The following is a 26,243-nucleotide window of genomic DNA, read 5'->3' on the forward strand; positions in this document are numbered from 1 at the left end:
AGAAAGGAAGGACCAGGCACGATCACACAGAAAAACCGCAACAATCATCCCTGCCACAGTGGGGAAAGCTGGACCTGCGTCCAAGGAGCCCACACCTTATCAAACAAAGGCAGTCGTTGATCATTCTGGAATGACAATTTTTCTAGGAGGTGCGTGTGTTCCAGATGATGGAGTATATCAACGAGTTTCGAGAGTGTGGCCGACTTCCAATTACAGGCTATCATCCATTTTAAAGTTAAAAAGAAATGAATCACCAGTTTCTTAACACAAACAGAAATGTCATCTGGAAACATGTGGAATAACACTAATTGTGGTGTAAAGGGGAGGTGTATTTGTAGTGTGGATTCCAAAAGATGTATCAATCGCCTCCAAAGTTGAGAAACAGGGGGACACAGCCACCACACATGAAGCATGGTGCCCCTGTCCGGGCAACCACACCAACAGAAAGGCGAGCAGGACGGAAACATATGTGACAACCGAGCCGGGGTGAGGTACCACCTGCAAACTATCTTCTTTTGTAGCTCAATATGGTTACTACAATGTGACACCCCACGCAGCAAATTCAACTTGTGAATGCAGGTATTTGGGGATCAAAAGCATTTTGCATAGAATGTGACAAACCTACCCCCAGCCTACCAAGCGTGTTCTACGGGTATGTCTGGTACAGCTACTGTATATTCAAACCCTGTGTCTATTTGCCAGAGAAAATCATCTCTGCATGAAACAAAAATGTTGTATGTTTTGGAACTTAACAAACTTACCCACTAAGCCTGCTTTCAGGCATATTCAGCACCCACAAGGTTTAATTTATAATGCAGTCCATGATGAAATGTACAGAACATAACATTTGGTTTGGCTGGAGCTTCTTATGCTCAAATACAAAACTATATCAGAATCACAAATAATGTCCAACGCAACGTGTATGAAAAGCCAGTCTCAAATGTATTGAAAACTGAAAATACCTTTGGGGTATCTAGGCCAGTCCGGTAGGGGAAGCCCCCCTCAGGTGCCTGCTGCTGTGGAGGGGGTGCTGTCATGACCAAAAGGTAAGGTATCCATCACCCTGATGATTCCAGAGGTGGACTATATTTTTTCTATGATGTTCCAATGAAAGTTATCACATTCTACTAATCACCATATGTATATACACTCTCTGGGCACTTTATTAGGTACAACTCAATGCATTTAGGAATGTAGATGTTGTCAAGACAACTTGTTGAAGTTCAAACCAAGCATCAGAATGGGGATAAATGGGGATTTAAGTGACTTTGGACATGGCATGGTTGTTGATGCTAGGTGGGCTGGTCTGAGTGAGCGATCCGTTTGGAGAATTAGGAGCGGCATTAGCCAGCCTACACTTGATATCACTCCGCCTCATGTCTATTCTCCTGTGCACCTCTCATTCCTAAGGGATTTGCTGATATGACTTAATCTGTCTCACTCTGCCTTACAAGTTGCTTATGGTGATCAAAAACGTGACAAAAGCCCTTAACTAAGCAGAGTAGCACAAACAAATTAATGTGCGGTTATACCAGTATGGTCATGCCTAAAATTGACCCAAAGCCCTTGTTGATGAGGGTCATGCAATTCATACCATGGTGCCCATGCTGAAACAGTAGGTATAGAAAATGAGGGACCCTTAAGAAATCCATAGTAGTGACATATTTTGTGTCCTTATGTGCATGTCTTTACGTAGTATTCACACATTTCTTTGGAATCTTTTCACTTTTGTTAATTCAGAGTAAGATTGGTTTTAGACATGCCCATATTGACGTCACTTATTTTGTTCGTTCTGCCTTAGTTTGTCTACCCATTGCTTTATGGGAAATAACTTTGTGTGTAATAATGCAGTTTCTTGCACGTCCGTTATATGTATATATACAGTATATGTGTGATTCTGTTTTCTCAGGGCTTGCTTTTACATATATTTCCGTTTATAGTTTATATGTTTACTAAGCAAAAGTAGGCCTAGCATTTGTTGGGGTGTTAGATCATGTTAATTGTTAATGCTCAAAAATAAGTGCAGTGCCCAGTGTTTTTCCCACAGAGGGGGTTTGAATTATAACTCTGTGAGTCCAGAGGTAGCCCCCATTGCGGTTGTATTTCTGGTCTGGTTGGTAAAACCACCAGCTTGGCTCTAGAATTCCCTGTCTTCCTATTTAAATATGGCCTTGATGGCAACCCAGGTAAGTCACTTTAGGCCTTTAGTCATGGGGACGGTTGCTCACCGTCTGTTGTTACACATACAACCTATGGATGTATAATATGGAGTGATATTCTTCAATAGCTCTTTAAAAGTTATCCCTGAAAGGAAGTGGATTGTCAACCAGACCTGACAATGTTTCCCGTATGGTTGCTTTTGTTTAAAAATTGATTACATTGGAAAAAAAATGTCAAAAGAAATAGAAAAGAAGCACACAGATGAGATTTTTTTTTTTTTAAAATAACAATGAAAAAAGAAGATTCTCTTTCTAGAAGGAAATTGTAGGTATCATGTTTCCATGAAAGAGGGTTGAGTTATGGGGAGGAACGTGAATAGTAGCGCAGGTTAGTGCGATGTGGTAACCTACACGTGAATAATACATGTGAGATTTGAAGAGGCAGGACTTGGGGCAAAGGTTTTGTTCTCTGTGTACTCTCAAACACTAGGCTGTCAATCAAACAACTAGTGGAACCGCTCTTGTGATTTAATAACGAACCATATGGATAGAAAATTAAAGGGGGTGCAGATTAGTGTTGGATTTTTCTAATAGGCTAATTTGTTTCTCCACGTGGTCTCAAGATGTTTGATGGAGAATGTAGGGTGAATATGTAACTAATCCTGTTAGAGGACCTCTGTTATTCTTAAGCCTGCACCGGAACTAATGCTGGACACGTTATTGCTATAGATGATTAGTAGCCATATTTAATTACTTGGCCTGACAACCTGTCAATAACTGTTATAATTATCTGTTGCAGTGAGGTACAGGGATTTATTGTTGCCGAGGGCATTACCAGGGGTAGATCACCTGCTGCCATTGGAACCCTCAGAACAGCTGATTGCGGAACAGCTGATTGTGGATATGATTTCACTGTTGAATTATATTATAAGGACCGGACACTATGGTCAGGAAAGGGGCATTTGCCCATAATTACAAAGCATCACTTGTTATAAATGAATATAGCCATTAAAAATATACGTCAAACAATAATTTGCAGGCAGAATTAAAAAACCAAACAAGAAATACTCTATATTTTCATCTATTAATAAGAATAAATCACTGGGTGGGAATAATATACTGACACCCGAGGTGTTACGGCGTGTGCGTGGCAGAGGCGTGGCTGGCATGACTTTCACTGCACCCTCTGCTTCCAGCCACGAGTGGAATATTGTAGCGTAATGCGTGGAACTAGGACTGTGCAGTCAGTGCCGGGACACTCGCGTGCACGTCTCTTACACAATAACTGTTAGATAACAGCTCTTCTTCCCTGCCTCCTCATTGGCTCGCCGCACCATGCCCGCCCCTTCACCCTCTCAGGGGGGCGGGCCCTCTGGTGACCCAATGGCGATGAGCCCGGCCTCTCGCCTTCTACATTCTATTGCTGCTTCACATCGAGTGTGCTGATCCTGATTGCTCTCCCGAAATGTCTGAGACCGAGACCGTCAAAGGGTTCCTGGATATCCCAGAAATGCTGAAATCGCTGCTGGATTACCCCCTCCCCCAGCAAGGGACAGGTAATCACTGCTAGAGCGACCCTCGCTTCATTTTACCCCACACAGTTAATGACAGCCATCTATCTAGATGATCTCCGTGTACATGGAGGTGTGGAGTGTTAGAAGTCACAACAAATACTTGTTAAAAACTTTGCACAGATGTAATGTCTTTGCTCCGGAGTTAAAACACAAGGATCCATGGGGTGGTCACTCTATGTTTTGTTGTGGTGGGGTGTAGTTTTCCAAAAGTCTGCAGGCTATGGCAGAAGGTATGTGGGCTGAGGTTTTAAAACTTTCATTAAGCTTTGCCTTTAAGGTCCTTGATGGAGGGCTGTTACCCTAGAAAATATATCCCAAGGTGTATGAATCACATACTGCCCTGCATTATTACTGTGTATAAATTATATAGCCGTGTTAATATAGCATAAAAAATGAGCGCTGCAGTATAAAGCAATACCTTTTTATTGGGGTAACATTCCATCTTCCAAGTGATAAGGTGCTGATCGCAGCAGTTTAAGGTGGTGATAAACTAGCCAATGTGAGAGGAGTGGTAGGGTTATAATGGAATTGTTAAAAAAAAAGTGAGGTCTGTTAAATGGAGAGAATGCATATATTTTGAATAAAATCAATAACGTGGTCCCCCTGGGTGATGTGGTCGCCGACCAGGGTGCAGTTATTTTCATTGCGTTTCTCCGGTGAATTGCACTGGATCGTATACACGATGTATGCGGGTGTACAAGAGTATGGCTCATTGATCTACACATAGCTGGAAAGTAACCTCTTTCTATAAATATATGTAAAGGAGCTGCCTCGGTTGGAGCTCCATTGACTTGTGTGGAGTTTGTACCCAGTGACCTCTTTTCACTCTCAAGGGAATCCTTTTGTGAATAAACCTGTACCTGCTCCGCCGGTGCTACTTTACATGTGCGTTCCCCAGAACACTGGCTGTATCGCTGTGACATCATACAAACAAATGTAAATCTGCAGTGCTTTGTATTTGTTGTGCTAATATGTTTGAAAATAAAATGGCTCTGCTAGTACTTTTGGGGGATGGATACTACAGCAGCCTTTACACATATTTCAGCGGTATATACTATACTGCACTTCTTTTTGCATGCAAAAACATAAAGCATACTTATACACAAGGTGTTTTATATTGTGATTGTGCGCCTTAAGTCACAAATCTACTTTTTTTCTTGGCCTGACTTTTTCTGGAAAATGTTTGGGTGAAACCTGCTTTTTCCTGTTTTTCTACCTGCTTCATAGAAACATGGAATTTGACCGCAGACAAGAAGCGCTCTCTGCCTCTTTTTCCTGATATAGAGAGTCAAACCTTGATCCTTTTCTGTTTCTCAGCGGTTTGAGCCGCTAGTTGGCTGCTTGCAGCAGGAAAGCTTTCCTGTTGAAAATATATGTTTGCCGCTAGTTCTGCATTGTGTCTTAGTCTGATACGCCCCTAATTAAAAAAAAAAAAAAAAAAAAAAAATACTGACCGTGACTTTATATTTATTACAGGTCAAATTATTATTTTATTTTTTTAAGTAGCAGATGGGATTTTATTGTTGAATTAATACCATCTTGCCTTGCAGACAGTTTTGAAATACTGAAGATAAATATAAAGTGTGGGTGTAGCCACATGCTTATTTAGGTCACTGGTACATTATGATCGCACACAGGGCAGGGTGGTGTTTACTCCACATCCATCTCATTGACCTACTTATGGAGCCTTATCCAGGTGTGGAATTAGAGAATGGGGAGGGTGTGGTGTACAGGGAGGGGATCTAGCTTGAAACCATGCCAGGCGATGAGGCAATAATGGTTTAACCGTATATACTCCCGAGTAATCCCATTGTACAGCGCTACGGAATGTGCTGCCAGCACTGAGCTGGCGTAAAAAAAAGGCGAATAGTAACGTTCATGCCCAACGTTCTCAGTTTGAAAGGACACATCTCAGATTCTCAGCTGTAATAAATGGCTGCAGTGTCCCTTTAAACACTGATATACAATGATGCATAAAAGGGGAGAGAATAGTTTGTTTATCATGTAGGACAAACGGAGATTTCTTAATGCATTTTTTACGAACAGATGAGATAAAATCAAATGCTGTAAATCCATAATGTACGGATTTAAGAAAAAAGAAAAAGAAAGCGAGCTTTAACAGAGGAGCCTTTCACAGACCATTATCACGTGCTTTGGTCACATTTATACACGGCTTAGTCTGGAGCAAAAGTCAGGAGACTGTTCTTCTCCGTAGACGACAGGAAACGTTACTTCTTTCAACAAAAGATTTCGGTAACAAGACACCAGGAATACCGCAGTATAGCGCTGATGCAATATTACTGCAGTACTCAGTGTTTGTTACAGAGGAAGTCTAATGCACCATACAGCCCCACCAAGGAGCATTTGTATAAAGGTACTTTGTAAGAGCTTTAATATGCATTCATCACGGTTAAAAGAATAAATAAAAGGCCTGGTGAAAACACTGCCACTCCAGAACTTGAGCATATTGCTGCCCGCCAGTCGCTGGCAGGAAAGCTGGATGTGATGTCATATGTCAGTGCTCCATGCCCACTCATCACAGCCCGCAATAGTGTATATGGGCTGGTTGGGGAGATCAGAAATCTCCCATGTAAGTGGACTGTTGATCAGAAGCACTTGGCCGTGCCCTGGGACCTGCCACTCTAGGTCTAGGTCAGAAACCATCGCTGCCCCCGGAGCTTTTGCTTGAACTATATATGATTTGTTTAATGTAAAGGTGACACTTGGTTGTCTTCTTTATTAAATTAAATTTAGCTGGAATTTCCCTTTAACTTTTTAAATGGGACATAGGATCATGTTTATATACAATCTGGCTGCACTGCATCTGAAACATCAGAACAGATGTTTGCCAAGGAAGTGAGAAATAACCCAGGGTTACAGCTACCATCTTGGGGTGTTCAAGGGACAATGTGGCTTTACTTGGGTGGAGGTGGTCAAGAAAAACATTGGACCCTTAATGAGTTCCTTTTGAAACTTGGTTATAAGGGGTTTAAACACGAGCCACCCGAAGCCCCGTGAATAATCACCTGGGATGTGTCTTAATAGATTCACAGACAGTTGGGACTCTGTCTACAGCTTTCTCCTTAATCTTAAGGTATTATGAATTAGTGCCAGGGCGGTGCTTCCTCAAGCAGCATTTGGCAGATGATCTTCATGTTGGCATCTGCATTATTAGGTGTGGTTCCTCTTGTGTGTGCACAGTAACGGCACAGTGTATTCTCTACGTCCTCATTTTACCCTTGTGTCGCTTTAAAGGATGTGTAATAATTACACGAGAGTTCTGAGGGCCTCCAAGGATTGGGGAGGAAGCTGAGGTGTGTGATCATGTGCTTTTTGAATATCAAATTATAATAATGGCGGCTTTGTGTCTACCCAGTTTACATCAGAGGTCTTGGCACTCTATGGCCTGCTCTCTTTTCTCGGGACATTCTTCCCGGTGTAAAGTCCCCCTTTGGTTGGAAAGTCACGTGAGTTTTAGCCGCACTACACGTGCTGCTGCCCTGTGACAGCTGTGTTTGGCAAACAAGGGGTGGGCATTGCAGCTCGGCCTGCCAATCGCAGTCTGCCTGTCGAAATACGCCCATGTCGCTCACGTTTGTGCTCTAATGTTATTCGCTATGGAGTGACGGGCGGGCTTAGAAACGTGTGTGCGCTTCGGGGCAGAACGTGAGCACAGTCTCGTGATTCTGGCGGGGTTGTGGCGCATAAATGGCTTCCTCTGCCAATAAGCATCCTCCTTTGTGGATCATGTAAATGAGCGCTAGTGGGTTTTAGCCAATAAGCAGTTAGACCTGGCCCTTGCACGGCCATACTGGGGCTCCCATGTGACGCCGTCAAGTCTCTCATGCTCGCCCTTGGTTTGCGTCAGACCTACAGGTTTGCGTTGATTGGCTGCGTGCGGAAGAATCCCTGGAGCTCATTTGCATTTTATCTTCCAGCAAGCCAATAGGTGTTCGATTTTTCAGAGTCATCGCTGCAGCTTTGGAGACCCTCGATCTCCGCTGTCTTTCTGGCAGGTTTTCGCGATGTCGTCCACTGATTCCCCGGTAAAGGGCTCTTCCCCCGCCGTCCCGGGCGCTCCTCACGGCCTTTCGTTCCCATTGGTGATGAGGAAGTTAATAGAGAACTTTGTGGATGCAGGAGACGCGGGTGAGAGAACGTAAACACGGCAACCCGTCCAGCACGCCTCTTTAACCCGTTGACTGCCAAGGTCACGACAAATGAATTGTAGGCCGTGTCGTATAAATAAAAAAACGTTTTAGTACATACGAGTTCTAATTATTTTCGGACAAACCATGGCCGACTGTCCCATACTCGATTGCATGTCAGGCTCGTTTAGCTGTTCCATTACATATTACATCGCGCAGGGCGGCAATTACCTCAGAGAGCTTTTAGGTTCACAGGCCTGGGTGTCTCCAAGGAGAATGATCCCGTTTACATCTTAACGCTGGCTTCAGGGTGCTTTTACCCACAGAGAGGCGGCCCCAGCAGGGGTGCAGAACCCTGACTGACAGGGGACATAAAGCCAGCCGCTACATCTCTAGATATTGTCAACAGAAACAGCACTTCTTTTATCCGTTTCGGGTGGAAGGGAGTCAGGACATGGCAGTAACTTATTTCTTCTTTAGATAGGAAGGTCCTTTGGGCAGGGCTTTGCCCCTTCTGTCGAATTGTTATGTTATATACGACTTATGTCTGGTTTACCCATTGTACAGCGCTGCAGAATATGATGGCACTATATACAACAATAAATAGTAATCATGGGCATGAACAATGCACAATTTCATTAGATTGGAGTATGAAGCAGCCCCGTAGTATCTGGACGCCATAAAGAGCTTTACCTGTGAAAGACAAGCGTGCCGCGTTGTACCCGCTGAATGAATGCGGCTGCAGAATGTGTCCTCCATTCATAAACCACGCGTAACAATTAGACCGTAAGACATTGGAAATGCTGCTTATGGTCCCAGGTTCACTGGGGAAGACGCTTCATACTGGGGGTAGACTTTTAAGGGTATTACTTTTCATTTAGAACATGCATGGCTGTATCCTTGGTAACTGCGCATGTGCAAGACGTGCGCCAACGCAACTCTTCACGTGCCCCCAAATAGAGAAAAATATCTTTTATAAAGGGGATCTTTTAACCTTTACTTTCCTGGCACCTGCTGACTTGCATCTATGCAAAGGGACGGTATGGGCGGCTTAAACACTTATATGGTTGAATGTACCAGTAAAAATTCAACAATCCTATCTCTGCAAGATGCAACCATGTTGTTTTTGACAGGTTGAGTTTCATGACCTCTTTTGAATAAATCCCAGATGAAGCTGATTTGCGGGGAAAATTCCCGGTCATTGACCTCAATTCATCATAAGCGTCTCGAGTTTCATTCATTTACTGGCAGAATAGAATTTTATGGTAGTTGCGGTATAATTACTTTTTGATTATTTTTAATTAGTCTGTTGTACTATGAATTTACGAGAAGGGTAGAGTCTAGCATCAGCAGCCGTTACTATGCATTTTTTTCAGCGTTATGGACTTTTGAATTATTATCACAAGCACGGTTGGATGAATCCTCAAGTCCTGTTTCGTGCTAAAATGTTAGGCCTTATGTTAAACAGTCCTCTGATCGTGTTTTATATCAAGCCCTGTATATGGTTCTTGGTTGTACAACCTCAATTACATAATTCAACAGAGTATTTTATGGGCAGTCCTGTTTTAACTAATCCAGACATTTAACCAAGTAAAGTATTATCCTAGATGTGCCCTTTGTTTTTTATGACATTTAGTTCCCCAGGCATGTAAAGCTGTTTATTGAGGCATGTGCATGCCACGTCTCTGGTGGTTGAATAACTCATACTCTGATGTTCCCCTTTGTAGAGAAAGACAAATCTAAATTGGATAAGGATGATGACCTTGATGCAAATGCTCTATTGGCCTCTGCTTCACTCATGCCCACCATCTGGGACAAAACAATCCCATATGATGGAGAATCTTTTCATCTGGAGTACATGGACCTGGATGAGTTTCTACTGGAGAACGGCATCCCAGGCAGCCCCACACAGCTGGCCCGAGGTGTTCAGAATCCACTCATGTCTGTAGCTGAACTGGAAAGTGAAGAAGAGCCAGCATCCTCCTCTTCTGCCTCACCTGTGTCGCCCTCTGTTTTGCTCCAGACCTCTAAAGTACAAGGTAACTTTTTCAACACCATATAAGAGTTGTATGCATTTTAACAGGTATCACTTATTTTTTCTATAAATATCAAGTATATCATAATGGGAAACCTTTACAGCAACATATATTGCCTGCAATTTAACATACAAGAGACCTTGTTTTTTGCTTTTGTTTTTATTGTTTATTGGGCTGGCTTCAGGCAACCGGAAAGGACACTTTGTTTTACAGGGCGCACTGTATCAAGGTTCATTGTATTCCTTGTCCGCTATGTGGTGGAACTTAGTGTTTAATGTCTACTTGACTCTGTGATATTGCAGAACCTGCCTCAAAGGATGGTGATGATAGTGACAACGACGATGACGATGATGATGAACCTCAAAGTCCTGTTGATCCGGATAAAGTAGAGGTGGACGTAAACTTCGAGCCTGATCCAACAGACTTGGTGCTTTCCAGTGTGCCAGGAGGGGAACTATTTGATCCTAGAAAAAGACGTTTTGCTGAGGAGGAACTCAAACCCCAACCTATGATTAAAAAAGCTAAGAAAGTCTATGTGCCAGAAGATATGAAGGTACATTCATTATCTGGCTGCCTTAAGTTACACTTCTTGCAATGTTTTTTATTTTTTTTGTATACATATATAGAATGATTGGCACTGTGTTAACGTTCAGTTGTGTAGATCACAAGTTTGGACTGTAGGGCTGTTGAAATTAAAAATGAATCAGACTATTATATTCCTTATTGTATAAAACCCTAGTTTTATGTTTGGCTGTATTTGACCTTACATTCATTTAAGTGCTGTTTACGTCCATCCTGCTATAGAGAAATGCCCTATTTTACCCTCTGTTACCAAATAATTCTGTGCTGATTGTAGTTACGCAATTCCCTTTTCTCTGCTTCATTGCCACACTTACTTGTGGAACAGCTTTTTAACCTGCTGTCATACCTTACAGGATGAAAAATACTGGAACCGGCGGAAGAAGAACAACGTGGCTGCCAAACGTTCCCGCGATGCCCGGCGACTAAAAGAGAATCAGATAACTGTCCGGGCGGCCTTCCTCGAAAAAGAGAATACAGCGCTGCGCCTGGAGGTAGCAGAGCTGCGCAAGGATCTGGGCAAATGCAAGAACATAATCTCCAAATATGAGAGCACATATGGACACCTGTAAGCATCCTCCTAAAAGTTAACCCCTTTCCTTCCTTGTCCAGCTGTCGCCAAGATTACACGACGTGCTGTTCGAGAAACAGTCCTTTATCATTTACCTGCTAAGTGATCAATAAGCTGGGAAGGAAGTGGTAATGGAACTCAAGCTGAGACTTTTGAGGTCTTTTTCTATATTCCGTTATAGACCCAGAAATACTCCTTTGTTTAATGTATTAAATACATGTTGGGAGATAGAACTTAGAGCCCCGTTTTATGGGTTGCCATCTTGATACGTCTTAAACATATCTTAAAGCTTTACTGTAAAAAGTTTTTAATAGGAGCAAAATGAAAATCTGTTTCAGGCCCTGACCTTTGAGTTGTCATTTTTTTAATATCACAAATTTTGAAGGTGAAATGTATTTTGATTTTAATATCAAGGTAATTATTTGGCTCATGCATAGTGTTCTTAAATGTGTCTCTATAACCTTACACTGCAATTCATAATGCTATCCCTTTTTGCAATCTGTTTAAAGTACACAGATTTGTTATTAACATGGCTCTCTCCTTTTATGAAATCCTTCAATTTCACAGCTCAGAATGCTCATAAAAACCCTCTGTTTACACATTTAAAATAAGCAATAGATATGTACTGTGACATCTGATGTCTAATCACATTTTGTGGGTGTATATAATAATATAACTTTAGCCTAAGTTTAGCACCCGAGGTTTTATAATATTAGGACATTTGGGGAATTTGCGTCATTACTCCCTCCCTTCTGAGTTCTAAAATAAACCCTTATGTTTACACAAAATCTGCTAAACCGTTACACAGAAAGCACAAGGTATAGGTATTATTGAGAAATCACTTCAGTTAAATCCCAAGGATTGTGGCCTGGAGGTCCTTGGCTTGACAACCAACTAGTAGGGTTCTGTGACCGTGTCCCATTCCCTAAACCGTCTCTGCCTTCTCCCTGTTGGAGTAAATCTGAAGGAGAGCCGCGGACTGTAGTTCACTGATCCGCCGGTGTTCCCTGTTACGGTGATTGGCGAGCCATGTCCACGTATTCAACAACCTAACACCTTGGTTCCTATTATTAATGACACGTTTAGTAGAGCCCGGTGGATGTTGCCCTCTCCTGATTACATAGCTACAGAGACATGCTTTGAAAAATAAATGTCATGGTACTTTAAAGATTGCTTTTTCAGCTGCTGTAAATGGCAGTTGGTCTTCCATTGTTACGGGGATTAAATATTGTGTTAGAAAACTTCCTGTGAAACTGGAACATGCATGAATCATTGAGAATCTTACCTGGTTTATATCATTATTGTAACCTCTGTGTATAAATCTCATACTGACATCTGTTTGCTTTTGTTTAAAGTGACTTCATCGAATCAGAGTGACATCTTTCAATTTTTATTTATTTTTGTTTTTAAACCAACTTTTTCAATTGAAATAGCAACTTCTCAGATAACAGCAGTAAAAATAAAACCTAGACAGAAGAGTTCTTGCCCGGAATGAAAGTCCTAATCACCAAGAATCAATGTCACTGAAAACGAAGATGAATAAACCTGTTTTGAGGAAGCTGATGACTGGAAAAAGGAATACTGCTCTCATTTTACATGCATTTTTCATGGGTGGGGGGTGGCCCCCCCTTCATTTCATATAACTCTAATTCAGGATGGATGATGGACTGGAACATGAAAAAACTACTACTTTGGTGATTGTGTATAAGGCAGTTAACAATAAAGTTGCATTTGGGCAAAAAAATTATCAAGTGGACTAGAAACTGCTGTAATGTGTTCTACACTCTTTGAAATAGCAGTAACGCGTCTGTCTACTTAATAATTTTGCCAAAGCAGCAAGTCTTGTGGATATGGCTATGAAAATCTATATCCAAATCTCTCAGGGATATTTTTCTGACCTTCTGTTTTAATAAAAAGTGTCGTAAGCGGATCATTTCCATTTTTAGCATTTGTTGCTGCTTGTGTACATTAACTTCTATGTTGAGGCATCAATTTGGAAGTAAAATGTAGCTTAATTATTCAGTACAGTTAAATACTGGGTGGAAAATAACCATTTGTTAGCAGTTTAGTGAGTATCTCCTTCCCAGACTCCTTTACAGCCCTTTTAGTCTGTTGGGCTAGGCCCTGCTTTCACAGCCTCTATTACTTCCCTGCTGCAAATCCAATCGATGCACCCCCTGTTCTTTACGGTCAATCCGTAGGTTTGCCATCATGCACAATAATTGCATAAATTACGTACTTTCATAGCATATAATGGAATTTGTCACTTTGTTTATCAACAAGGTCATGGACCCCTAGCAGATGGTTATTTTCCACCTAGTACAATTTATCTGAAGTTTATGTTTGGTGCAAATAAGTTGAACGCCCTTCATGTAGAAGATGGTGGTTTTTGGAAGTATAACCTTCTGTAGCTTATTGGTTCGAGTGACTGCAAAGCTTGCTGGGCCATGTAACGGTGTGTTGTGATTGGCTCAGATAACAGTGCTGTTGCAGAGGGGGGGATATGTCAAATAAATGGCATTCATTTAATTGGTCGGTAGAGCCAGGTGTGTATTGGCATGAACACAGACATTCTGATGCATCATCCATGTCTTATTTCCTGCTGAGATCCAATTACTTTTTTTTTTTTCTTTTTATCATGCGGCTTTGACGCAGTAGTTCTCGTGTGCCTAAAATAAATATTTCCAGAATCCGAGCTGAAAAGGGGTTTGCCAATGGGTGCATTTCCATGATGACATGGATGTTAAACGTAATAAACCCTTGCAAAGGTGTTGGGGTTGCAGTAACGTACCTACCTATCGGTAAACTTTGCAGTTTTAACTGCATCTTTACCAAATCAAACCATTTTGGTAATATTTCTGGGGGTTTTGTGTAGGTGGAGGATAAAAAAAGTTTAAAACTAATATATACATCAAGACAAAACCAATTATTTCCTATGTTTTAGTAGATGCAATCAAACGTGGAAAAATATATAGGCACCCCTTGTTTGTCGATTGTTTTTGTTTGGAGAACATTTTTTGCTACTAAACAAACTTTGTTTCTTGAAACTATCTAGACATGCTATACGTGTATTTTGTGTTGTGTAGAGTAATGATATGGACTGTTATTAAATCCAAATTTTATTAACTCTTAACTTTTTTTTTTAAATGTCTGTTAATGCCACACAACCTACATATTAAAGTTCAGTTTATTGAATATACCTATACAGTATAATGGTGATTATGTATGCGTTTTAAAAACCTGAATTGTGTGGCAACAGTGAACTTATCTTTCTGATTTATTTGGTTTCTTTTTGAAAGGGGGCTGAAGAGAAACCAAGAGGGATGAGGAAGCTTAAGTATGAGTAGCCCTTTTTTATACCAGATATTTCTAAAATAATCACAAAAATTAAAACAAATTATTGGTAGCTACATGAGTGATGTTTCCTTTCATGTCACTGTGTGGGTATTGCATACCAAAATAAGGCTTCGCTCACTGGTATATTTCTTCTCTTTATAAACGCCCCCCCAATTTTAATCAGAAGGTTTTGTTTGGCTCCAATACACCGGAGGTTTAAGCTGCCTTCTGTTGACTGCGTTGACATACGGATGCTTTATTGTTTTAAGTGAATGGATAATAAACGAGAAGAATGGTTATTCCTAGTATATATTAAAATACTTTATGGACGCATTACTTAAACCCTGTCTTATTACATTTAACGTTGTGTATTAAAGAACCAAAAACTTAGAATTGCTCAATTGTAGTTCTAGACATGGCAAGGTTTAGAGATTTAAGTTGACAGAGTGCTTGGGTTTGCTTGGTATAATATTTCAAGAAAGCTATTAGAAAGTGTCTTTGTATGTTAGCGCATCAGGTATATAAAGAAAATGTCTTGAATGAAATATGCCATATACATGTTAATTTCAGGTTTTAGCATTTTGGAAGATATCTACACGTTGTGTAACAATAGCAGTTTAATAATGTACAGAGAAAGATATAAGAAATGGCTAGTATGTATCGTGTAGCCCTTTTTAAACTGCATTTTATACAATTTATATGAACATGTTTGTGTTGGTCTAATAAAGGGTAACTGCCCTCAAAGAAAATGGAAATGTGTGTGTTTTAATTCACCGATTTGTGTGTTTTTATGCCTGTCACATCACGGAAAAACATACTGTTAAGGACCAATAGCATGTCGAGGTTAAAACACGCTTTCCAAGCGATCAATTATTACATTAAGGCATTCAACAACTCAAAACAAAAATGTAGAGGTGGTCGCTCTCATAGAGCGGTAAGGTAGGTTGTTTCCTTCGATAAGCTGATGATACTAAAATACTTTGACATTAAGGCAGATCAAACCCACTCAAATACATATCCTTAGTCTGACCTCTGTTCAGTTAGTGTATAGTTAAGAAGTCCTGCAATTATTCCTATGCCCCTAGCAATGATTAAAGCAAATGGAAGGTAACATGGCATATATTTAAGGGTACCCTTCCTTCTGAATTTGCGTTATTGAATCCTTTTTAAGTTAGGTCTCCTTTTCTGTGCCTTTACTGCTGCCAAAGAACGGCTGATGAGAGAAGCAGGGCGTAACAAAATCCAACATTTTTCGAGGGACAGTCCCTAAAGTAAAGTTTTACCCTGTGTTCAGGATTACTGCACTGGGGACACAGCAGATTGCTTAACTCCATATTGGTGATTGTTAAATGTACACTTGCCCAGTGCAGCAAACTGATACAGCGTTGCGTGTCTTTGCTGCGCAGAATAAGCTCCACGTTTGCTCTGCAAATTGTTTTGTGCGATGCTATTCTAGTTATGATTATACTTATTTTGCTCTTTCAAATTCAATCACCTGGGGGATTTCTTTAATATTTAAGAAAAATTAGGGGTAACCAGCGACTGACCATGAGTAAACTGACGGCTTTGTGTTAGCCTTTAAGTGGCCTATTTGCACTCACCAGTCCATTCTTGGGGTGCCAATTTATTCCAATGATTAAGATTGCTTATTCAGATTTCATGTATTATGTATCTACTTCTACCTTATTTTTCAGTTAGTCATTTTATAAATGTTAATTATTTTCCAAATTTCCAGCATATATTGTTCACGTTACTGAGACATGGGTTTTGAGATATCACACAAATAGGACATTTCCCATTTTGTTTTCCAGTTTTTTTTATTATTAAAAAGTACAGCTATTGGTTATTACCAATTGAAAGCTGCAGTATTTTTTTTACTTACACATTACATTACAATGCGGTGTATTGTAGTATTTATATATTTAAAATGAGTTTACTGTAATATATAGGATAAACAGGCATTACACATTATGCTCTTCAAGTATGCTTCATTTATATGCTTTATCAGTCTTACGGTCCTCTTCTGCCACCTTCTGGCCACTTCTAGTAATTAAATCTAAAAAGTGATTTGGAAAAAGCTTAGTACAATCCAATGTGAAAAAATAGATAAAATTCAATACTTTCCTTTCTGTCTCTCGCAGCTGCCACCTTAAAAACACCTCTCCAGGTGTTAATTCAAAATCGATTCCGTTGAGGGGCGCTCATGTAAGATAAGGGAAAAAACAATAATGGTGTAGGGTGTATACAAAAAAAACCAGCACATTTTATATAGTGTCAGTTGCACTCACAATAGTGCCTGAAATACTCTTGCATATCAGAGTGTTGTGTAGCTGAAAACAGAAGAGACACAAACAATAGGGTAATATTGTTGGTTACAAGCTTATGAGATGGAATGAAAAAGAATGCAATCACAAGATTCCATGCACATCCGCTTATGTGCAAAGGGCGCTCAGGGGGAGGATATAGAACCCGTTCTGTATCCTGAAGTGGTCTTCAAAGTATGCATCTTTCCAAAAGATATATTGCAGCTCCCTCCAACAGAACTCAATGGATACCTAGTCAATAACAAGAGTTCTGCACTAGCCCTTATATAAAATATATCATTTTATTGTACAAAAATTAATACATAAAAAACATACAAAATATTAAATTATATAGACAACAGAGGTTTGTTAGGAAGATAATCAGAGCATATAGAGGAAATATGGTTATGTTACATAAAGTGTCTCGAGTGCATGTAAACCATCATAAAGATATAAAGGTGCTAAGTTATTCAAATATCATTGTGTCTTACTCTATATAGAGTGCACCTATCCATTTTATGGCTATGAAAAAGTATATACATGGTAAATATCGCTCACTATGGAGTTGACCAGTATATAAGGCACTATAGACATCCACAATAAATACCTAGGCAATTTCAATCATAAGAATAATATCCTAAGAGCAGTATGCTCCTTACCCATATTGTCCTCCGCTTCCCCAACGCCGTTTCGGTTCTCCTTTTTCAAGGGGATTGAAAGCAATCCCCTTGAAAAAGGAGAACCGAAACGGCGTTGGGGAAGCGGAGGACAATATGGGTAAGGAGCATACTGCTCTTAGGATATTATTCTTATGATTGAAATTGCCTAGGTATTTATTGTGGATGTCTATAGTGCCTTATATACTGGTCAACTCCATAGTGAGCGATATTTACCATGTATATACTTTTTCATAGCCATAAAATGGATAGGTGCACTCTATATAGAGTAAGACACAATGATATTTGAATAACTTAGCACCTTTATATCTTTATGATGGTTTACATGCACTCGAGACACTTTATGTAACATAACCATATTTCCTCTATATGCTCTGATTATCTTCCTAACAAACCTCTGTTGTCTATATAATTTAATATTTTGTATGTTTTTTATGTATTAATTTTTGTACAATAAAATGATATATTTTATATAAGGGCTAGTGCAGAACTCTTGTTATTGACTAGGTATACAAATTTACAGGAGTTTCCCTGTTTTGAGGCTTAGATCCTTATACATGCCACAATATTTATAACATTATGTTATTTGTGAAGAGTGTGGTTGGATTCTTTCGTGTTAGAACTCAATGGATGCAGACTTTTGTGATACTTAACATGTGTATTCTTTTCTATTTATGCTTTACAAACTCTGTTCTTTACTGAGTGGAACAGGAGAATTGGTCACTTTAGCTACCTTTATACATACTGAATAATTAGTTGTTGTGACTAATGCCACAAATATTTGTGTGTATATATTAGTATTGTTTTTAATCTAGAGGTAATCTAGATTAAGGTTGTGTTTAATCTAGACAGTCTGTTGCATAAAAACAATGACAAAGAAACAAATTGTATTTTAATGAGCATTTATTTCCTTTAAATAATACGATTTTTAAATTAGAATATGTAAACTAAAATAGGCCTCATAGCTGACCACCTCTGAACTCATGAAGAGTCACCCTTAAGCACTCAGGAGAGGAAAAACCCCCTGTGGAGGAAACCTCTGGGGGGCCCATGGCTTGAAGGGTTGTCCCTCCCTCTGGACATTAAGAGGTTCATTCTGTGTTTATACCTGCAGAGTGGGAAAATCAAAGGCAAACTGATTAGCAACTGAACTCTTTTAATTTCACCTTAAAACATTCTCTAATCACATCCCCATATTTTGTCTCACCCTCCATAAAAACCTCACATTAATTTAGGACAAGACTTTCCCTGAGGTTCCATAAGGTTAACTCAGAATTATATATGACAGGATGATGTAATAATGCTGTGCTGAATATAATATCTGAATATGTATATATACCCAGGTTTGCTCATGTTGCTCTCACCCACACTTTGAGGAGAACCGTTCTAAATAGTACGTTTCACCAAATCACATTACCTGTCCTTGCGGCCTCATGATTGAAAAATCAGCTGCGTCTCATTTTACACCATTCTTTCCATCAAATGAGGGGACTGAGCAATGCTGGACTAGTGATGATTGATTAGGTGATCCTGGCACTTAAAGGTCAGAACCCGGCAAATGATATAAGTGTAGCCACCAGCTGGACGTGCATGGCCACATGTTACATTTTTGAGCTCACCTTGCGTATCCAGCCAGCAGCCGCATACTGCATGGGTCCATTGGCCCAGACCAGATGACCTAAATGAGTTTGGTGCTAGGAGAAACATTACATCTTTATACATTTCAGGAATTACTCCAAATCTTTCAATTTCCAAAAGCTATATGTATATTAGTGTATATTCAGCTAATAATAAGCTATAATTTTATTAAATACAGCATCTTTATCAACCTAGACCTTTAGGTTTGTGAATTTCGGTAGGTGAATTTCAGCTACAATAGAACAATTGACTAGAACATATACTTACATGCTACTGTATTTGCTGAATCCTGAATATAAGATGACCTCCCAAAAGTTGAATATTAATTTAGGAAAAAAATAAAAATCCTGACTATAACACTACCCTATAGGGAAAAAGTTTTAGGAGCAAATATTAATTCACATGCAAACTTTTTTTTTCATATTTAAAAAAATTATGAGAAAAAAAAATGTCTTGTTTTTATTTGCCACATACCCCCAGATTTTATTTATATTCCATATATGCCACTCTGCCTCCCTGATATGCTTTATACCCCCTATATGCCACTTTGCCCTCCCCAGGCATACCAATGCATGCCCCGACTTGTCTCTCATGCTTTGGACTCCCTGCTGTCTAGTGGGGGCAGTCGGTGAACATCTGCACGATGCGCGTAGACCACCTCCACTGCTGCTGGCCGGTACTTCCACTGGAAGAAGTGCCGGGTAGTAGCACAGGCTGTCTGCGCACATCGAGCAGACTTTCACCGGCTGCCAGAGAGGAGGATCTGCAGTGCAGCGAGGGAACTGGATCTTAGTCTTATAGTAAGACCTCTATTTGAAGTCAGATTATGAGACAACTTTGAATATAAGAAGAGGGGTATTTTTCAGAGCATTTGCATTTAAAGTGCAAAATAACGCCTTCTCAATAAGTAATATTCCAGCTAAGTGGTGCATGGATATTACAGTAGCTAGCATAAAACAGCAATAAGGTATGTTTTTAAATCAAGCTGTTGTACATATCACAGGCCATGGACGAGAACTGAAAGCAGTGTGTCCCAACTCTTTTTCCGCTCTGCAGCTAACCTAACTCATGCTATTGATTATCAGCAGATCTTCTATACAATGACTGCTTAGCGATTTTCTGTGTACCAGCAACTCTACTGAAATGTTTCGTTATTATATGAGCAATGTTGGATCTGGTAATGGACAGAACAAGTACCACAAAACAAGACATCAGAATGTATGACATAACTAACGCACTTTGCATTTTATAAATCTCCAGTGAGTATTGCACCCTGTATACAGTACAAACGCCTATATACACATTCAACATCTTCGAGAATAGTCAACATTGTGACCTCCACAACATCATTTCAACCAGCAACAAACACGCTAGGCCACAAGCTAGTATGTTCTCTATCTATATCACTAATAACAATCATTTGAAGACATTCGGAGACTTCCTCGGACAGTAGATGACCATTTGTTACAAAAAAGCATAAAAGAAGGTAGATAATCCCAAAAATATATCCTCAGGAGTGAAAGCAGACTGAGTTGACACTCTATTACCAAGTTTGCCATGTAACAAGAAACAAGACCCAGAGATACAGCCATAAATGAGGCCTTTGCTTCTTTTTACAAAAAGCTACACACAAATCAACAAACAGGCATTGAGGTTTTACATTCCACAAACCCTTTCAAAAATCTACAGTAGAGGTCAGAAAAGCCATGTCTGCAGTGACAACATCACAACACCCAGCAACCCCAGACTCCAAACTGGAGATAAACATATATGCACAAAAAGCTTTTGATACAGTAGCTTGTCCACATTCAATCTGCACACTTAGGGCCAACATATTAAAACCAACTTTTCTAAACTTTACATGAAATAAATATAAATAAAACTGGTAATGAATGTGACACAAAAGTGCTTGCTCTCCAGGGTCCAATTTTAAAATTCTTCAAAAAAGGGTCAGTGTCATAATGCACGTGTCCCTTAGTGTGAGAGTGGGCAGCAAGGGGTCAATGGGGCCGAAGCAGCCACTTGGCTTTACCTGCTTCACAGACAGAAGGTGGCAGCTGTCTCCAGTAATACTGAGAACCCAGGAAAATAAACAAATGAATATCAATTTTATGGATAAGATTAAAGCCTTTATCTCCCAGACATGTAACAGGACATCGTTACTCAGACATACCAACTGGCTGACAGCAACACAAAGATACTGTCCCACATCAAGACCAGGAGTTTGTCCCAAAGATAAACCTAATATCACCGCTGCATACATGATATATTGTACTTTAGACACAATACGAGCAACCCCATATTATATAACGCTGATAATACTCAGAAAACAACTAGATTGAATGTAAAGCTCAACTGGCAAAACACAATTCATCTTCATAAACCTTCCAGCAGGGTAAAGCACAGGACCTTTTTCTCATTAGGACAATGAGTGGATTGCATCCTTTACCAGTCTCCCAAGATTTTCTCTGTGGAAGATACTAACTTTCTAACAATGCAAAGACCAATTCCCAATGCAGAGAATGCCAGTCTATCTGCAACTGCAAAGCTATACTACCTCTCTATTGAAATACTTTATCGAATACATTTTTCCAGTCTCTACCCATAATTTTTTTTTACTAAAAGACGCGGGACACTCCCATTCTATGAGCACATATATAACTTTACTAGATATAACCATCCATTGAGCAGATCTTTCAAGGGACAATATATTAAAGGCAGCAAAAGAGGCCAACAACTTACAGAGAGATAGCACATAAGACAGTACACAGAGTCTTAGCTTGAGCCACGTTCCACATTACAAAGAACAGTATTTGTGAAAATGTTTTAAGTGTGAATGAGCGCATCTACCAATACTATTGGTCATGTCTAGTAACCATCAGGTTCAAGAGACAGATTCGCTTCTTCACAATAGGAAAAGAAGTATGCACTCTTGCTTTAACAACTGAAACAACTATCTATACCTTGTAAATTAAAGGTACATGTTTTCTTTGCAGTAGCCAAGAAATGATCCTGTAAAATTTCATAGAAACTGCATTTTCCTCCATTACAGAATTAATAATGGTGTTATTTATTTCGAGGAACTGATTATTGGCCTCTATAGCCAAGGAAAACCATACAAAAACTTTCAGTCCTGGTTGCCACCCTTGAGTATTCCTGACGTACACAGATTCATAACACCTTTAAGTATTCCTCAGAGAACACCCCCCCTTACATTCTGCATGGGCTTTTGTTTTGCAAGTTTTCATATCTAGAGTTATTTTTTTATAATTGTTTATTGTAGACAATAATAAGCACAGGATTGTGGCAAATGAAATAGCATGGACCAACCACAGCATAGACCAACCACACTTATCTCACATAAGTATACATCCTTGTTCTGAATACAAGCTTCATCTCAGGAGATAATAAAAAAGTTTTGTTTACAAATTGGAAATTGATCAGTGAGCCCTACAGCATGCATATTCAGAGGAGAATGGCACCCAAAGATAACATGCAAGAGAACTGCAATACTTAGACTAGTGTGGCTGCTCCGTCCCTAGCAATGGCACTGTTACTTATTGTGTAAATACACCCTAAATCCCTCTAGATTGTAAACTCGTTTGAGCAGGGCCCTCCTCAACTGTTGTCTCTGTAAGTCAAATTATTGTTACATACTAATTGTTTTGTCCTGTCCACCCATTGTACAGTGCTATGGAATTTGATGGCACTATATTAAACAAATAATAATAAATGTTTTATCAGGGTTCCACAGACAATTAAAAAGAATGGATATTGTATATTGTTGAAAATCCAAATTAAAAGATTTATGCATAAAGTTAAAACTGAAAACACAAATATTTTATGATACTGTAATTACTTCTCTGTGTGGGCCCTTTTTCATCATGAGAGTACATCTCTAGCAAGCAGACTTCTTCATCAAGACAGATTAACATACAAATACATTTTAACTCTCTGTATCTAATCAGTTAATAAACATGGTGTAAGAATCATACACCTATAACTTTTTAAAATATTGTCAAAAATACTATTTTGTATATCTTTCCTTATCTAGCAATCATCAAACCTGTGAAAAAAGGTTAGTTTCTTAGGTTACTAATTTCTTGACCACCTCACAGTGACATGATTCTTTCAGAATTCACCAGCTCTTTCCGTACAAGTGCTTTGCGTTTGTGTAGCAGAAGTATGCGTATTAAAAATCACCAAATAATAAGATTACCGTATTGGCTCGGATATAGGCCGCCTCCGTATATAGGCCGCACCCTAAAAGTTTGGTGCTTTTTTAAAGAAAAAGTCCCCCCCCGAGGTATGCTGCCACTGTCCTCCCCCCTGAGATATGCTGCCACTGTCCTCCTCCTCCCCCCCCGTGATATGCTGCCACTCTGCCCCCCGACTTACCGGAGCAGACTCCCGGGTGTCTTCCGGGGCCCGCAAGACACCCGGGAGTCTGCTCCGGTAAGTCTTGGGGGCAGAGATAAAACGCATCGTGCGGACGGTCACCGGCTGCGGCGATGCGGGTAAACAACCCGGAGGCTGTTTACCCGCATCGCCGCAGCCGGTGACCGTCCGGACGATGCGCTTAGACAACCTCCCGTGCCGGCACCCCCCCGTGGAAAGTGCTGGCAGGGGAGGCTGTCTGAGCGTATCGGAGAGTAGGATACAGGTCCCCTGCACCGCTGCGGGGGATCTGTATCCTAACCCCGCTGCCTGCCCGGCGCCCGGGACTGCATGTCCCGAGCGTCGGGCGCTAGACCCCGAATATAGGCCGCACCCCCACTTTAAAGACTTAAAGTGGGGGAAAAAAGTGCGGCCTATATTCAAGCCAATACGGTATGTGAGTAGAGCTGCATGTATGTTTGACCTGTATGGGTGACTGTGTAAAGAGTATTCAAGGGAAGATAGTTAAAGTCTGAATTATGGAATCACTGCCATGGCTACAATTCAAAGGTAAGATTGGGGGGTAATCGTGTTGCCCAGTAATAAACCGCTTGCAAATCTGGATTTCCAAGCAAAGTTTTTTCACATGTTCCTGTTTTTTAAATAAAGTTGGTGTCCAAGGAACTGCATGTACCATTGCAAACCTGATTTCAAAGCGTATGTAGTGAAACACTACAGCAGAGGCTAGAAAAGCCATTTCTGCAGTGACAGCATTATAACACCCAGTAACCTCAGACCCCAAGGTGCAATTTTAATCATATGAAATCTATATGCATGACAGACCACACAGAATAACTTAATAAAAGTGGTGATGAGTATGAGGAAAGGATATCTGCTCTCCCCCACTTCACTTCAATTTCACACTGGACTCAATCTTCAGAGCCCTTCAAAATCACACACATTTTTAGGGTATACAAATACATAACAGACATGTTAAAAAACAGTAGACTTGTGCACCCGTATTCGGGAGAATATGAAAACGAATGTTGTGTTTTCTTTGACCAAATAACTGAATACCGAATAATATGGCAGCTGGTACACAAAGACAAAGAAGCACAACACGTAGGTTAGTCTTCTTCTTCGCTAATATCTCCTAGCTAATCTCCTTGGTCCCCTCCCCATACAAGACACTGCCTCTAGCCTATCTTGTCTATGTAGCATTGCAGGGGTTAACGGGAATGGGAATCCGTAGGATTGCACCAGGAGTAAAAGGTGCATAAGAGGAACTTTATTGGTCGTCTGCAAGGAGCTCCTCTGGCATCAACCAATGAAGAGCAGCTGCCCTTCATTGTACTCTGTACCTGATTATACAGCATTCATCTACCACAGAATCCTTACAAAGTAGTATGCATTAAATATAACAGACCCAACAAAAATGGTTTTCACTGATTGGAAAATCTAGCAATCTCTACAGCTCGCCTTCACGGGGAAGAAACCTTCTTCATCTCCAGATATTCCCAGTAATACTAAGAGCACAGGACAATCAATAACTGTTTCACACCCTTTAACTGGAAAGAAAAGAACCCATAGACAGCCATGGTAAAAACTACAGGAAAAACATAACAAGATTTAAGTGTAAATCGCCCAGAATTATATAAAATGGAAATATTGTTCTGACACCACATTGCTCTGACACCACAAACTTCCCGGCTATCACACTTGCAATTTACCACCTGTGGCGGGTGCTCTAGTAGCCGCCTGACACATCGTGTTGTGCTAGGCTACAGCATGAAGTTAGCTTTCAGATCCAGCGCTCGGGATCCTCCCAACAGTGTCTGAAAGCCCTCAGCTATTAAAACTCTCACCACCTGTGGACAGCTACATTTTTTATGCTTATGTAGTGTGCAGCTGGGCATATTCAGCCAGCATATTCAGCCTCTGGCTGGAAATGTCCGGCTGCACACTACATAAGTACTCCACCAGATCTGCAGCTAGTGACCGACATTTATTTAAGAACATAGTTTAAGGCATACTAGCTAAATTATGATAGATGTAGATACACTGAATACCTCACAACATCACAATATTCAGAGGCATTGTTAGGAGGTGTACAAGAAGGCTGCAGCCCCAAGTCTCTTTCTAATAACCCAGAGGTTGGGAGATCACAGAAAATACTCTGAAACATACCCATTGTCTTATAATCAAGGTCATCTCATAATCAGACCTCCAATAGAGATCTGACTATAAGACCAAGATCCAGATCCCCCGCAGCACTGCAAGGGACCTGGATCCTCCTCTCTGGCAGCTGGTGGACATCTGAGTGATGTGTGCAGACAACCTCCACTGCTGCCGGCACTTCCTCTAGGGCTTCTATGACTGACCGCTGGCGTGACATGACCTTCTGGTGCTCCATCATAGAAGCCCAAGCGGAAGCGGAGGTTGCGATGCGCGCATACAACGTGGCTGCTCATTACATTTTTATGCTCACATTGAGTGCAGCAAGGCATATGCAGCTGGCAGCGGCATACTGCATGTGGCACTGTAGGCCATCAGCCTAGACTAGATAACCGGTGTCAGATACCCAGAATGAGTCTGATGCTAGGAGGAACATTACACCTCTATACATATCAGGGAGTACTCCAAATGTTTCTATTTCCAAAAGCTATATAGATATCAGCTTACATTCAGTTAATTAGAATTTTATGAAATACAGCACCTGTATTAACTAGACATGGGCGCCCGCCAGGTGTTCGTGTTCATGTTGGGAAAAAAATACGGGGTTAACGTGGTAACAGTACGCAGCAGCTTTGGCACCAGGATTTTAAAGGTCCGTAAAAGTGACTCT

At 40.4% G+C, this 26,243-nt stretch overlaps 1 protein-coding gene across 3 annotated transcripts; it reads left to right on the top strand.

The window, feature by feature from the left end:
• The first annotated feature begins 3,557 nt into the window (after nucleotides 1-3,557).
• On the top strand, nucleotides 3,558-15,152 carry TEF (TEF transcription factor, PAR bZIP family member). Of its 3 annotated transcripts, none has more exons than XM_053468805.1 (5): nucleotides 3,558-3,715; nucleotides 9,609-9,920; nucleotides 10,220-10,470; nucleotides 10,853-11,064; nucleotides 12,423-15,152. In XM_053468805.1, exons 1-5 carry the CDS (start codon nucleotides 3,625-3,627, stop codon nucleotides 12,442-12,444), a joined length of 888 nt encoding a protein of 295 aa, XP_053324780.1. In that variant the 5' UTR covers nucleotides 3,558-3,624; the 3' UTR covers nucleotides 12,445-15,152. The 3 variants fall into 3 exon arrangements, with proteins under 3 accessions (XP_053324780.1, XP_053324781.1, XP_053324779.1); XM_053468804.1 differs by lacking the exon at nucleotides 3,558-3,715 and adding an exon at nucleotides 7,686-7,882; XM_053468806.1 differs by lacking the exon at nucleotides 12,423-15,152 and having other exon boundaries at nucleotides 10,853-11,068.
• Nucleotides 15,153-26,243: the final 11,091 nt, after the last annotated feature.

The sequence above is a fragment of the Spea bombifrons genome, chromosome 6, assembly GCF_027358695.1.
Source record: "Spea bombifrons isolate aSpeBom1 chromosome 6, aSpeBom1.2.pri, whole genome shotgun sequence".
In the NCBI taxonomy this organism is placed as follows: Eukaryota; Metazoa; Chordata; class Amphibia; order Anura; family Pelobatidae; genus Spea; species Spea bombifrons.